The following is a 14,274-nucleotide window of genomic DNA, read 5'->3' as shown; positions in this document are numbered from 1 at the left end:
TTTACCACGTTCACCTCAAACACTTAATTTGAGCCCAACTCATGTTTCTGTGATTGTTATGTTATTTAAAATAGACACAGTTTGGCAGGAAGGAAGAAATAAGAAATAGGTACAGAAATACTGTGTTACAAGGATTCAACGTGTTACTGAAGTACTGCCAGCAAAATGTTCTTAAAGTATAAAATGTCTTATTGTCCTCAGTGTTTTCAGAGTTATTGGATTTTAATCACGAGGTATCGATGTGTTCATCACTGTAATGTGGAGCTGATTTAGCTTCTTTACAGAGAGTACGTTGTATTTTATTAATAACACTAAAACCACATATCTACAAGTAAGATCTATGAATAACTAGAAACTACAGCCCTCAGATGTAGTGAAGTAAAAGGACAATAACTGTCTTGAAAATGTGAAGTAGAAGTGATCCAATGAATAATAATCAAATACATCTTCACATACATATCATACTTGTGTGAATTGATTTAGTTGTTTTCCAGTATTGACAATAACAATAAGTTTTAATTGATGATAAACTAACCAACACCTCTCTTTAAACTTTGTAAGAAAACATTTAATCTTATGTTGAAAATATTGAAAAGGCTTTTATTATGAAAGTGGAGTACTCGCTAACTTGTCAATAACAAGTAAAATATGTCCCTATTTAAACAATGCTGCACATTTGATCCCTTATGACCACTGTGTAAAGTTTAGCACTAACGAAAAAACAAAAAAGTGCAAAGTAGTGAACACGTTGGTAAAGACACAGCGAGTCGATGCAACATGCAAAGTTCCTCGTTCTCTTTTCTAACAGCACCCACCCCTGAGCATGTTTACCAGAACACAGCTAACTCCACCCGTCTGACAGAAAACATTTCTGCATTTCTGTGTCTATATGGTCTTTGTTCTGTACTGTAGTTCTATTTTTGAACACTGCAGAAAATCCCACACATCACAAACACTCATCAGTAAAGAACATTTACTGACGTAAGAACAGTTTGGAGGTACTTTAACTCTTCATTTATCTTACTTTTACTCCACAAAGTGTGTCTGACAGTGTAGTTCGTTGTTTTACATGTAGGTTCTTTACAAAATCATTTACGATGTAAAGAATTATTATAGATTAACAACTTTAATAGTGTTTACACATTAATTGCACAGCTTGGATTTTAGTTTCATTGTAAATTACGTAGTCATCCTGCTAACACACACTTATATAAAATCCACTAATTTACTGACCTGTCACAGTTTCACCATAATAACATGTATGAATATAGTGAATCCACACTCTACATATGTTCAGAAGTCTCCACTGTCCTTCCTGATCCTTTTATCATATTAATATTATAATAAAACTTTAATCTTAACCCACAGCATCAACAACCACACCTCCGCCCTCCACCAGCCCTCTGCCCAAAGGTGGCCCCCAGGGCTCAGAGTTGGTTCCTCTCCTGTTCATTCTCTGCTTTACTCTCATTGGTAAACCTCCATTTTCACTGCTGTACATCAGCATGAAACCTTTCAACAGAAAAACACCGTCCACTTTACTGCTAACCTGAAGATAAATCACGAACGCTCACGACTTTGTGAAGCTAAACTGACAAACCAGACATTTTAATCATTTCTACTACTTCCCTCATTAAAACCACAAAGGTTTTCTGCATCAACACCAATAATCTGCTTCCTCCTCTTCCCCACATTTCTGTCTAGTTCACCATCGCCCAACTCCATCCTGTACTGCAATAGTATTCTTTATGGTAAATCATGCAAAGTGCTTTGTAACCTTGAGTGCATCTAGAACTTCACCTCCCACCTGCCCCCCCACTGTGAGCACATCAGCTCTCTCTGTCTAATAAGCTCCACCGGCTTTCCATCCCACAGCATATTCAATTCAAACTCCTCATTACTCACAAATCCCTCAAGAACCAGTCCCCCTCCTTCCTCACATTCAGAGAACAACTCTAAATTCACCTAATTAGAACAGCTGTTAATGAGTGATCTAAAGTTTCTCTTTAATGTGTTCCTTTTATTATTATTATTATTATTTTATGTTAATATTCTGCTAAGTACGTTTGTATTTGCTACTTGTCAATTCAATCGAACTCAGATTGTGAAATAAACACTCCTGACATGATATTGCATTAAATATAGCATTCATATTTTATCATACAGCCCGGCACAATGACACCTACAACAATGATAATGAATTTATTATTGTTTGGAGCTTTATTTTAGAAGTGGGTGTTGTATTTGGCTGATTCAGTTGTATGTAATAAAATCTTGATAGGATTATTGTGCAGCTCAAAGGTCTCCTTCAATAACAGGAATTCATATCTGGTTTAGACAAAATACGTCCATATGCAGATGACATACTTCTTTAATTAGCAACTACAGAAAGGGATTTATTGCAGATTGAATCTCTCTCAGTTGTTTCAAAACTGAAATACTACTAGTTTTTAACCAAATGAAATGTGTGTGATGATGGAGAACTGAGAAGTGCTTTCAATTTCACAGAAAAGGTACGAAGGCGTCCACATCATCCAAACTACGTTATCTTTTGTTCAATTTCACCAAGTTGAAATATCATAGAAATCAGCCTCACTGGCTGCAATAAAATGACACATTTTCATTGAAGGAAGCTGAAAAATGAACATAACTGCTTCAAGCGTCACTGAGAAAACATGTATCTGTTGCTAAGTACTGCAAAGTAATGAGGTCTGAATCTGACCTCAGATTGAAATCAAATCTTCACGGCCACATATGAAGTGAAACCAAAGCCTTTCTCAATGTGGCTGTACTTCTGCAGACAGTCTCATCTGACTCCTGGTGTGAGCACTGTAAAATGGAGCTGAGTTCCCCTTGATGTACACAAAGACAGGCATGTCAGAGCACTGTGGTTGATGTGGTGGGGGGCTTGCAACCTTTTCCCAGGGGCTGTCAGGGAGACAAGACGAGAGAAGCAGGGAGCTGAGACGGGCTGGTGGGTTCAGTGGCTTTGTGCCTCATTTGTTCTGGGGGGTACAGGGGCTTCTTGTTACCCTGATGGTGGCAGGAAAATGTCTTTCTAAGAACCTGAAACTCTGGGGTTGTGGGGGGGGGTTAGTCAAAAGCTCATTTTCCATTTGCCTTGTTTCCAGTGTTCTAACTATGATTGGTATTATTTGTGCGTCTCGATAGGGTGTCTGTGATTCAGATTAAATACCACTATGATTGATATTAATTGTTATTCATTATATTATTTTACAGTAAATATTTAGTCTTTTACCTCATCATACATCATAAACAGAAGTTGTGTACTGTGTTCATCCTGTGATTATGCAAATAAAAGCTTTTCTGTAACTGTGAAGGAGCTTTTCAAACTCTCTACCAAATCCCCCTTATCATGCTGAGGTCGAACTTAAAACCATCACATTTACCACAAATAAACACATAAAGCACGCCTTGTTAAATGTCACCAGCACAGAAGCAAATTCTTGTCATAATGAGTGAGGGATTTGTGTTGTCTCTGTTTATCTCTATTATGGGGAAGTGGCTGCAGACTGAACTGTACTTATTCTGGAGGTTGTAGTTTGTGCTGCCGCCAAAATTACATTGACAACAGCGCTGGGCTGTGATGCTTCATTTATTTTATTTTATTATTGTTGTGGCCAAACCACATTATTACAACTTTGTCATTCAGCATGTGATGCAGACTGGCCGTGAGTTGAGTGCCATGAACTGCTAATTCACCCTTGATTCATTTGAACTTCTTGTAAAACAGTGACAGCATTAGTTTACTTCACCCCCATTGGTAACAGTGCTCATGTTCTGTGGAACCAAAGACTTGGAAATGTGCAAAATAAATATGTAGGAGCAACTTTCATAGAAATCAAACATCATAACCATTCATGTGCTCTCTGAAAGCACAATGTAGGTGTTTTATGACATAAAGTGTTGGTTGGTGATCACAGAAAGAGGAACATCGTGTTATTAGGCTGCCTCACCTCAGGATGCAGTCTCAGCTCTTTGGTGTTTATCTGTGTAGCTGCTGTGGCTGGTGGCTTGCAGCAGTTTCTGTCAGGAGACCTGACGAATGAAGTGCTGTGCCACTTTCTCACGGCCAACAGCTTCTCTTTCTGTCACCAGTTTACCCCCACCCACCCATCTGACACTCATTTCCTCAAACTTTTCAACTTTCTCTCACTTTAGTTGGCAAAAGGGCAAAGGTGAAGGACAGTGCAGTACTTTCTTTTCCTTTGTGTTGGGCGAGGGAAAGGAAATCAAGAGAAAGAGTGAGATAGTAAGATTTAATCTTGATGTTAAAATGCACTGAGTAAGTCTTTACTGGTAAATTGATCTAACACAAGAGGAGCAGCGCTGACAGAGTGAAGAGAAGCTGCTTTGTGGTTCATGATGTGTAAACAACAAATCTATATTTAATGTTAGCATGGGAACTGTGGGCTCTGCCTATTCTCAATATCACACTATATCACAGGGCCATGTACAGAAGTAAAGCCACAACACTCTCAAGTAGGCCTGTGCCTCCCACTGAACAGGAAACAACTATTTGCTGAGGCATTTTCTATCTTATAGCTTATTACTTCCTCCTACTCCTTTTAATCAATTACTGTGTTTAATCTGACTCTGTGATTCAGATTAAAAGCAAATATCTGTGTTTTACATTTAAAGAAATTTGTGATAAAAGGAGTTTTGTAATCAGATGAAACGCCCCTGCAGAGCTCTCGATGAAAATATTTTTCACCCTATTGAGACGCACCACAGCTGTCAAACACCATAAAAGGAGTACGGTGACAATGACGATGACTGTGGTGAACTTGGTGATGGTAATGATGGTGACAACTTCTAAAATTCAGCCAACAGATGGGCATCCCCACTCCCACACATGCTCCCAAACCTCTGAGATTTGTATCACTCTGACAATGAAGGGTTACAGAAAGGTACATCAGGGGGTGTGAGAACTCCACAATGACATGGTACCCAAGACAGACACTGCCTACGTCGGCAAAACTGTCAGCGATATATGTAGAAAGAGTTTAAATGTGTAGCTGGAAGCCTAAATAGTAAATAAATAAAAATCTTTAACCATTCAAAAATAATGGAACAATGTTTTTTGCATTTCTTCTCTGTACACCGACCCCACATCTCTGTGTGTGAGCACAAAGTCAGGGTTTGAAAAGAAGGTTGCATCAACCATTCAGGAATCACAGACATTTTCATAGCTTCATGTTCATGACTAATAGAGCAGGTAAAAGGTCTGGAGTGTTATAATATTTTCTCCATCGGAGCGGCCAGTTTAGAACATTCCTAAAAATGAGGAACTGACTGGTAGTTCAGCAACAGCAAAGACCTGGAAGACAATGAAGGACAACTAAAGCAGATGACTGCAAAATTCTGTTTATGGTGAAGAAGAACACTTTCAAAACATCTACACTGTTGAGGAAGTAGGTGTGTCACTGTCACAGTCTACAGTCAAGAGGCTTCACAACAAGATGAAAGACACTGGTAACACTCCCTCCGCTGCCAAAGGAACGGGCTCACTGGTGTTTATTAATGATGTAACCGATGTCAGGATTCATTTTAAAGTGTTTTTTAAGGGCTATAGTCACTCAGATTCAGCCAAATGATGCCAAAGTAAAAGGACACTGCTTCATACTGCAGATGGATAATGAATCAAACACACAGCAAAAGTTACCCAAGAGTTTCTGAGGGCAAAGAAATAGGTTATTCTTCACCAGCCACGTCAGAAAGCCTGCCCGTTAGCTCCAGAGATCTAATGAGAGAAAGATTTGATGAAGCTGTAGATATTTGTACAATGAAACTGCAGATTTCACATTGTTAGTGTGTCTGTAATGCTAAAACATCTGTGTATGGCAGGAGTTCAGTGTGGAAATAAGTAATGATAAGTGATGAATCTGTAAGTGACATTAATGCTGATTAAACAGAAATGAAGCTCTTCTTGTTTACACTGCATCAGCTCTAATGACTTTTTGCATTATTGAAGCACATCTGGCAGATAGTCGGCATCTGGACTCCAGCAGCACTTGCAGTATAACGAAGGTAAAATTCTAGGCATGGACGCAGGATTTGGTATTCGAATGACAAAACTCTCATTCAGACAGGATCGAGAGACTGATAGTGAACATAGATCACTACTGTTTCAGCCGCAGTGTTAAATGAAAGGAACCTGAGAGAGAGGTGGGGGGTTCCTAAAGGCGTATAAAACCAGGGGTAACTATGACGGAGCCATCATTAAACACATCACAGGTTGCGGTTGACTACTTTTATTTCTTATCTTTTTATCTGTATCTTTGTCTACACCTCTACAACACTTTGATTGTGTGTAATGAGAAGCTACTTTTGATGTCTTTGAATCAACATACGTGTTTTCACACAGCTTTACATCCAACCCCCAGAATGACCTGCAGTGTTAATTCTAGCACGTCGTAGTCAACTTTAATTTTATAAAACATGTTTTCCTGACAAAAAATTTGTGGCCAGTGAATCTGCTGAGTGGCTAGTGATTTTGGAAAACCAGTAGCCACAGTACTGGTCTAGAGATCTAGAACCTGAACTTCAGACTAATTTCTAATTTAATTTCAAGTGTTTTTACTGAGGGTCCCTAAATGTCCCGACCTGTTGAGCATAAACTCGACTCATTGAAATGTTAAACTCATGTTTGAAGTTTATAGACATTTGATGTGCTGAGGTCTGTAGCAAGCAAGTGATGTTTTTTCACGACACGGACGTGTGAATCCTGTCACATAACACAACCCCACCCAAAACATGCCTGCCTATGGGCAGTTTCTGTCCGTGTGTGTGTGTGTGTGTGTGTGTGTGTGTGAACTGCAGATGAAGAGGTGTGAAGCCGCAGGCCTTTTTGCAGCAGAACTTCGAAACCGAGGGTGTTGATAGGATATCAGGCTCTGGTAATGTTTAGCTTCCCACACCACCGTCCCACAGTTTAATTTTAAAGCCACGTTTCCCTGAGAGAGAAACAAATTCAACAATTGAAAAAAGAATCTAATTCATCTCTGTGATCACTTAATTAATCTAAATCTAAATTAAACACATGAATTTTGAGAGACAAGTGATTCAATGAAGTATTGACCCAGACTTCAGTTAAACACTTCTTTTAGGTTTTAGCTCAGAGCTTAAGTTCACTGTTAATAGGTTCACTATTAAAGCATTAGCAACTCTGAGGCTGTCAGCCCACATGATGGACGGCTTGTATCAACCTAGGAAATATACTGAGCCGTATATCGTCCTGTGTAGAAGGGGGTTTGTTTTATCTTACTATGTAAAGTGCCTTGATGCGATTTGGTGTTTTCCAGACACGGTGAAGGCTAGAACATATGTTCAAGTCATAGTACTGGCTCTTTGGCCGTGTAAAGTATCAAGAAAATAATCCAACAATATAACCTAGACGACAAGAAAACACAGTCCTGACTTTGCATTCAAACTTCACACAGCTGAAGGTTTTGATAACAGAACTGAAGGTGTAGAGACACTGCACTGTGGTTCTTAATGCTGTTTGCAGAATGGTTCAGACTTTTTCTAAAATGCAATGAAAGTTCACGTCTGTGGTTTATTAATTCTCTTAAAACTTTATTTATCTGACAAAAGTACAAAGAAGTATTTTTAGTGCTTCCACTGAACAACTTCACTGTATTTTGTCATGTTTACCACTGAGTTACATCACCTCTCATTTTAACTACGCGGTTTTGAAGTGGAATATTTGTCCATGGTTACACATTATCAATAGGAGTCAGATTTGAACCTGTGAGTCAGTGGGACCGTCTCATAATTAAAACATCGCCCGTGTTGTGGGCACTGATGCGCCCCTTGTACCATCACAGCTGATTTTACAACTTTTGCAAAAACAAAAGGCTGATGTTTTATTTCCCCTTTGCCTTCGGAGAACCTGATGACCATTTTTCAACTCTTCATTGTACATTTGTCATTAAAGATTCAATGGATGGATTTTAGTTTTTTTATTTTATTTTAACTGCCAACTTTTCTGGAAATGGGGTCTGTATGTAGACGTAACAGTGGTGATACAATATTAGAAATCATCCTCGTCTGTCAGGTTCCTTCACCTACTGTTTATCACGGCTGCTGCACCTACAACGTTTCTTCCTTTCAACCCTTAACTCCAAAACTCTGCACACACACACACCAGCTGTGCAGAGTGGATCCCGTTGTGGTTCTCTGTCAGTTTGAGACTTTGCTCCAGATTCTTCTTGGCCCAAATACAAAGAAAACAACTCGCTGACTTAAATATGACCTTCTCATGCACACACACACACACACACACACACACACACACACACACACCTTTGTAAGCATTATCGTGTTTCATTATTCGTTTTTACATTTCCTAATGGTTTTGTGCTGTTTTGCCTCTCAGTGCTCAAGATGATCAAGATGCTGCACTTTGCTCTGACGGCCACCTGATCCCTTAACCTCCCTGTAGATCCCTGGTCCCTGGACTCATAGCAATAAAACTGTTTAAAGATTTGACCCAGTGTTTCTAAGATTGTCTGATATTTTGTTTTAAAAGTGCTTATGACATGAATTGAGTGATTGTCACACTTCCTTATACTCACTCACACACTCAAAGTCTGTAACCTCTTGACCTTTAACCTCTACTGAAACAAAGCTGGATTCTCTCCACGATGCTCATCCATTGAGATAAAATAAAAACAGACACTCACAGATTATTTGCTGTGTAACTTCAGCAGCCCCTGCTGGATGTTGTTGGGTAAAGTGTAGTAATTCTATTTCTGTATGGGTAATAAAGAAACTTACATAAACCTGTGTCAGTATAATCCCACGTTGAAGTGTTCAGTGTGATTTTATTCTACTATATCTTGTAGTGTTACATGCAGAATTGTACTAATGCCTTAATGTGTAAGAAGCATTTCACTGTTTTAGTTGGAAGAAGTGAAAATATGTTTAGGACTGTAACCAATAGATGATTATTTCTCTGAGGAACATCTTCAGGGACTTCACTTGGACTTGAGAAAGAACTGGTTATATTTTGGTATTCTGAGGTCAAAGGTCAACTGCACTCTGAACTGAAATGTGTCTGTTCTTTTAAATGCAACATCAGAGAATCAGATTTCAGAGTTTCATGACATCGTCTGGACAGAAATGCATCTTCTAATTAATCTAACTAATGCTGAGATGTTCTCCTTTTAACTTGTTGATATTAAACTCTTTGTATTTACTGTGTTTTCTCTCTCATATTTTCCTCAGAGTAATGAGGGAGTTAAAGGGTGCCAGTTTGCCCCCAGTGGGTCCCCAACAGGCTTCTAGTGCTGAATTGGATTTTTCAGCCCCACATCCTTCGCTGCCGTGGCAGCAGGCTGAAAAGCTGTGTGTCGGCCAGCCGAGGAGGAGTCTGTTGTAAGTTCCAGGAGATTTTCAAGGCAGAACCGGACAGCACCGGAATGAAGTTTGTGTGAGGCGGCTAGGAGCGGATCAGACGAGGGAGAGAGCAGTAGGAGAGTACAATATTTACTCGGTAGGTGGCTGTAATTAATGAGTAAAAATATCTGTACTTCTGATTTGTAGTTTTGCTGAGAAGTGAACTTACAGTGGTTGTTTTGTTAATTCTCTCTTCATGTGTAACCACTGATGATAATATCTGGAAAACATCAAGCTGACAGTACTAAATACATGTATTCAAGTACAATACCCAAGTACCCTTTTGAGTAATTCCACTTTATATTGTAGTCTTACTTCACTCCATGTAACTGTCACTACATAAAGGGTTAAAATCAGGTCTCTATGGTAACACTAATCTTTGTTTACTACAAAGCAAGTTTATTTGAGTACTGAGTTTGTGTACTTCTGCAAATATCGAGTATTGTAACATAACAATATACTTGTACGGTACTTTATTCTTGTAACTATACTCTGAACTGAAGGTTTTAGTTTTTATTTGTCCACAGTCGTCATCCAGAGCTCGTCATGTTTTCCCTGTCGGAGCTGGTGCCTCTGAACCAGCATCAGAACAGGTGTAAGCTGCTAAAGCCCTGGTGGGAGGTCTTCATGGACTACCTGGTGGTCCTGATGCTAATGGTGTCTGTTCTGGCTTGTACTGAGCATCTGTCCAGAGACCAGGTTGTGTGTATTCCTTTGGATCCTCTTGTCTCTGCAAACACTAGTGATCACAGTTCTTCCAGTGACGTGGTGCTGATTCCAGCAACAAAGCTCCCGACACATGTTCCACACAACATCAGCCCAAATCTTCCTCCTACGGCCCAGGGCCGACGCACACATCTGGTCTACCAGCAGTACGTTTATATTAGCCAGGTACTGTAATACTATCCTGAGTTGCCAGAGCAAGTGAATTACAATTAAAATATTAATTGTTAAACAGCTAAAATCAATATTTTTCAATGTTATTATGTCAGAAATTGAGCACACTGTAACTTTAGACTCTTAAAGGCGGATAAAATAAAAGCCACATGGTTCGGAAGTCCCTGCACCTACAGAAGCCAATTTCTATCAGTAAAAAATAAAGATGAAAAATCCAGGAACAAAAAGTCACATTTTTCAGTTTTCTCTCACTGTTTAATGTATTTACGACCCAGTGTTCCTGGACCACAAATAAAAAGTGAATGTAAGATTTTAAATGCAGTAGTTTTACTTACAGTGCAGTATTTCCACAGGACCTGTGAGGACCTCAATACTTGCTGTATGTACTCTGCTCTTTTACTTCATGAGTATCAACTTGTGTTGTGATCACAGGTGGTTTCTGATGCCCCCTAGTGGCCAAACATCAATTTCTGCAGCTTTGAGTGTGTTTATCTTTCACTTTAGCTGTGCTACCATGAGGCTTTGCCTTTGTGCTCCCGCTTCTTCCCCTACATGGCCTTGCTGCAGTCTCTGGTGCTGGTAGCCAGTGGCTCCTTCTGGTTACACTTCCCCCACACCTCCGCCCGCATAGAGCACTTCCTGGCTATCTTGGCAAAGTGCTGCGAGTCTCCTTGGACATCTCAGGCCCTGTCACATGCTGCCCAGCAGGAGAACCTCCAAGACAAGGAGGTGGAGAGACGACCATCCCAACCTCCTCCCTCTTCTTCCTCTCCCTCAGTGACCCGGACAAGGCGTTCAAGCATAGACTCGGGCACAGACAGCCCGCTCCTGAAGAGGTCGGACAGCGCTTCCTCTGCCATTCCACCCTCCCCATGCCCTTCAACACACTCCTGTAACTCCACCATGTCATCTGTATCCCATGGCTCCCGGGTGCAGTTTCCTTCCACCCAGCCAACTGTTATAGTGGACAGTCCGAGGCAGACCATCACCCTGGACAAGAGTGATGGGGAACAGGCCAGGGCACTGTTTGAAAAGGTCCGGAAATTTCGGTCCCACAGTGAAAACTCAGCTGTCATATATAAGGTAAGAGTTAACTAGCTTCCCTTTGTTATAGCACAATGGGCCCCCTGAGCACAGACATGCAAAAGGCCAGTAACTATAAGTCATGCAGCCATGTGGTTTGTGTCCACTTCATGTCTCTTTGTGGTCGTTTCCTTGTGATAATATCTTGGGATACTTCAGCCCCCCCGTACCCTGGACATGTGTTCAGTAGACCCATGGTTTACTCTTATGGCTCAAGCTCAGATTGTTGTTTAATTCAACCCCTTCAATCTGTTCAGGTCTACTTGGCTCAGACGATATTCAAACTGCTGATGGTAACGCTGATCGTGGGTTACACCATCCCTCTTCTCAGCTCCTTGTCCTTCACCCACACCTGTCACCCCGAGGAGCAGGCTCTGCTGGGCTACTCCACCTTTGAGTGTATCCATGTGCTCTCCTCACTTCTACGTAAACTGCTGGTGGCCTATCTGACCCTGCTGGGGCTGTACGGGCTGCTCAATGTTTACACCCTCAGTTGGATTTCACACAGGTGTGTATTAAATTATGCAGAACAAATACCTAAAACCATGTTTAATAAAACAGGTTCACCAATGATTTTTCCAGTCTAATTGAATCTATGACCTTTGACCCCTTGTGCTCTCATACACCTCATTTCCAACTGCAGTGCTCTGTCTGGGTTATGTTTCAGAAGTAAGAAAATCTCTTAAAATGCCACTGCTCAGCACGTCACGTGTTTCATAAGTAAAGAATTTGGATGTTGATTAATAACTTGTTGAGATTCGAACTACTACACAGACTGTGATTGTTCAAACAGCCTTTAAACAGAATCATGAGGCTGAACGTACCAGAGGACTCAAAATAGGATTAAAGTTTATCGCTGTGTTTGAGCTGCTATAATTGTGTCATTTGTTTATCTCTGTTCTCTGTGTTTAGCTTTCTACGGCAGTATTCCTTCCACTCACTGGAGACGTACTCCCTGAGAGATGTTCCAGACTTGAGGAATGACCTGGCCTTTCTCTTACACATGTTAGACCAGTATGACCCTTTGCTGGCCCAGCGTCTCTCTGTGTTTCTGTCCCCCGTCAGTGAGAACAGGCTGCTGGAGGAGAGTTTGGAGAGGCGCTGGGGGGAGGAGAAGCTGCAAACCATGACTAATGTGGACACTGATGGGTGCTCCAGACTGCAGCTGGTGGCCCTGCCGTGTCTCCCTCCGACCCTCTTCACCCTCAGCCAGCTTCAGGTCCTCAAACTGGAGCTCATCACAGACGCCAGGTTTACTGCACAGGTAGCCAACATGACCTCACTCAGGTGAGTTGTACAGTCGTATATATTTGGAGCCCACATCGTGCTGCATGAATAACTTTGGATATTTTGATTTTCATGGGTTTTCTTCCAAATTAATTTAATGTTCTTTTGCTTCTTCCTACATCAGGGAGCTCCACCTCTACCACTGCAGAGCAGCTGTGGATCCCAGTGCACTTACAGTCCTCCAGGAACGTCTGGAAGTCCTGCACCTCACCTTTACTCAGGCCTCAGAGATCCCCAGCTGGGTTCTCTCTCTCCGCAACTTGCATGAGCTCCATCTCTCTGGTCGCCTGTGCAGTGAAGGTGGGGTGAGCCGTGGATGGGCACTGGGAAGCCTACGTCAGCTGCGTCACCTTCGTGTACTTGTGGTTCGAGGAATGTTACAGCGGATCTCCGGAGAGCTGTGTGAGGTAGCAGGCAGCTTGGTGAGGTTGGAGATCTACAACGAGGGGACTAGGCTGCTGGTTCTCACAGGCCTGAAACGAATGGTCGACCTCACAGAGCTGCTGCTGCAGGACTGCCAGCTGGAGCGTTTGCCCTCCGCCCTGATGGCTCTGACCAACCTGAGGACTCTAGACCTGCAGCATAACAACTTGAGAACTCTAGAGGAGCTGCTCGGTCTTGCTTATCTACGACGTCTTTCCTGCCTCAGACTTGCCTATAATCGTGTTCTGGCAGTGCCGGCCAGTGTTGGTGTACTCAGAGGCCTACAGCTGTTGGATCTGTCCAACAACCAGATCAGGAACCTTCCTCCAGCAGTCTTCACTCTGCGCCGCCTTCAGCGGCTCCTGCTGGCCGGCAACATGTTACAGGAGCTGCCTACGGAGGTGAAGGCACTACAGCTTCTCACAGAGCTGGACCTCAGTGGGAACCAGCTTGAGAACCTCCCCTCTGACCTCTTCAGTAACTGTTTGGAGCTGTGCATCCTAAATGTGGCTCACAACTCTCTTAGTTCATTACCCAGGGGGATTTCAGCTTTAAGTCATTTGTGTCGGTTGGACTTGCGCAGTAACAGTCTGGAGGAACTGCCTGCTGAACTGGGATGCTGCCCGGGGCTGCATGGAGGTGGTCTACTGGTGGAGGAATGGCTCTTTCTTTCGTTGCCTCCCAATGTCAGGGATTTCCTTAGCCGTTCTTGCCCCCCCTCCAGTACACACTCAGAGAGTCATTCCCGACCAGACTCGGACAGTTTCCCATACTTCTCTCCTACACAGTGGAGCTTCTCTTCAGCTCTGGAGTCACAGATATAAGACTAAAGACAGTAACTCTGCAGTTCTTTTAGCTAAATTAGCTAAAGCTGTTAGTCTTGTAATATGAGTCTTGTTATTTGTACATTTTAGCCCATGTGCATATTTTTTGTGAAAAATGTGAAAAATTAATAAAAACGTGCAAATGTACAACTTCTGCAGTGAATAAAGATGATAAGAAAATAACTCTTAATTAGTAAAATAAATCATGTTGTATGTGTTGTTTCTGAACAGATTACAAGGTATATATGATCTGTATAGGAATATATGTGGATAAGTCAATCTTAAAATCAATAAAATTAGTAGAATATGATTTAATACTTTTTGGAATAATAAGTGT

The 14,274-nt window shown here is 41.5% G+C and overlaps 1 protein-coding gene across 1 annotated transcript; it reads left to right on the top strand.

Annotated features, from left to right (window-relative positions):
* Positions 1-9,471: 9,471 nt before the first annotated feature.
* On the top strand, positions 9,472-14,099 carry si:ch211-106h11.1 (volume-regulated anion channel subunit LRRC8D). Its single transcript, XM_026349360.2, has 6 exons — positions 9,472-9,520; positions 9,951-10,314; positions 10,825-11,403; positions 11,661-11,911; positions 12,316-12,690; positions 12,815-14,099. The coding sequence occupies exons 2-6, from the start codon at positions 9,970-9,972 to the stop codon at positions 13,935-13,937; spliced, it is 2,673 nt and encodes an 890-aa protein (XP_026205145.1). The 5' UTR covers positions 9,472-9,520; positions 9,951-9,969; the 3' UTR covers positions 13,938-14,099.
* Positions 14,100-14,274: the final 175 nt, after the last annotated feature.

The sequence above is a fragment of the Anabas testudineus genome, chromosome 8 (genome assembly GCF_900324465.2).
Source record: "Anabas testudineus chromosome 8, fAnaTes1.2, whole genome shotgun sequence".
In the NCBI taxonomy this organism is placed as follows: Eukaryota; Metazoa; Chordata; class Actinopteri; order Anabantiformes; family Anabantidae; genus Anabas; species Anabas testudineus.
This window is presented reverse-complemented; position numbering and strand designations above follow the sequence as displayed.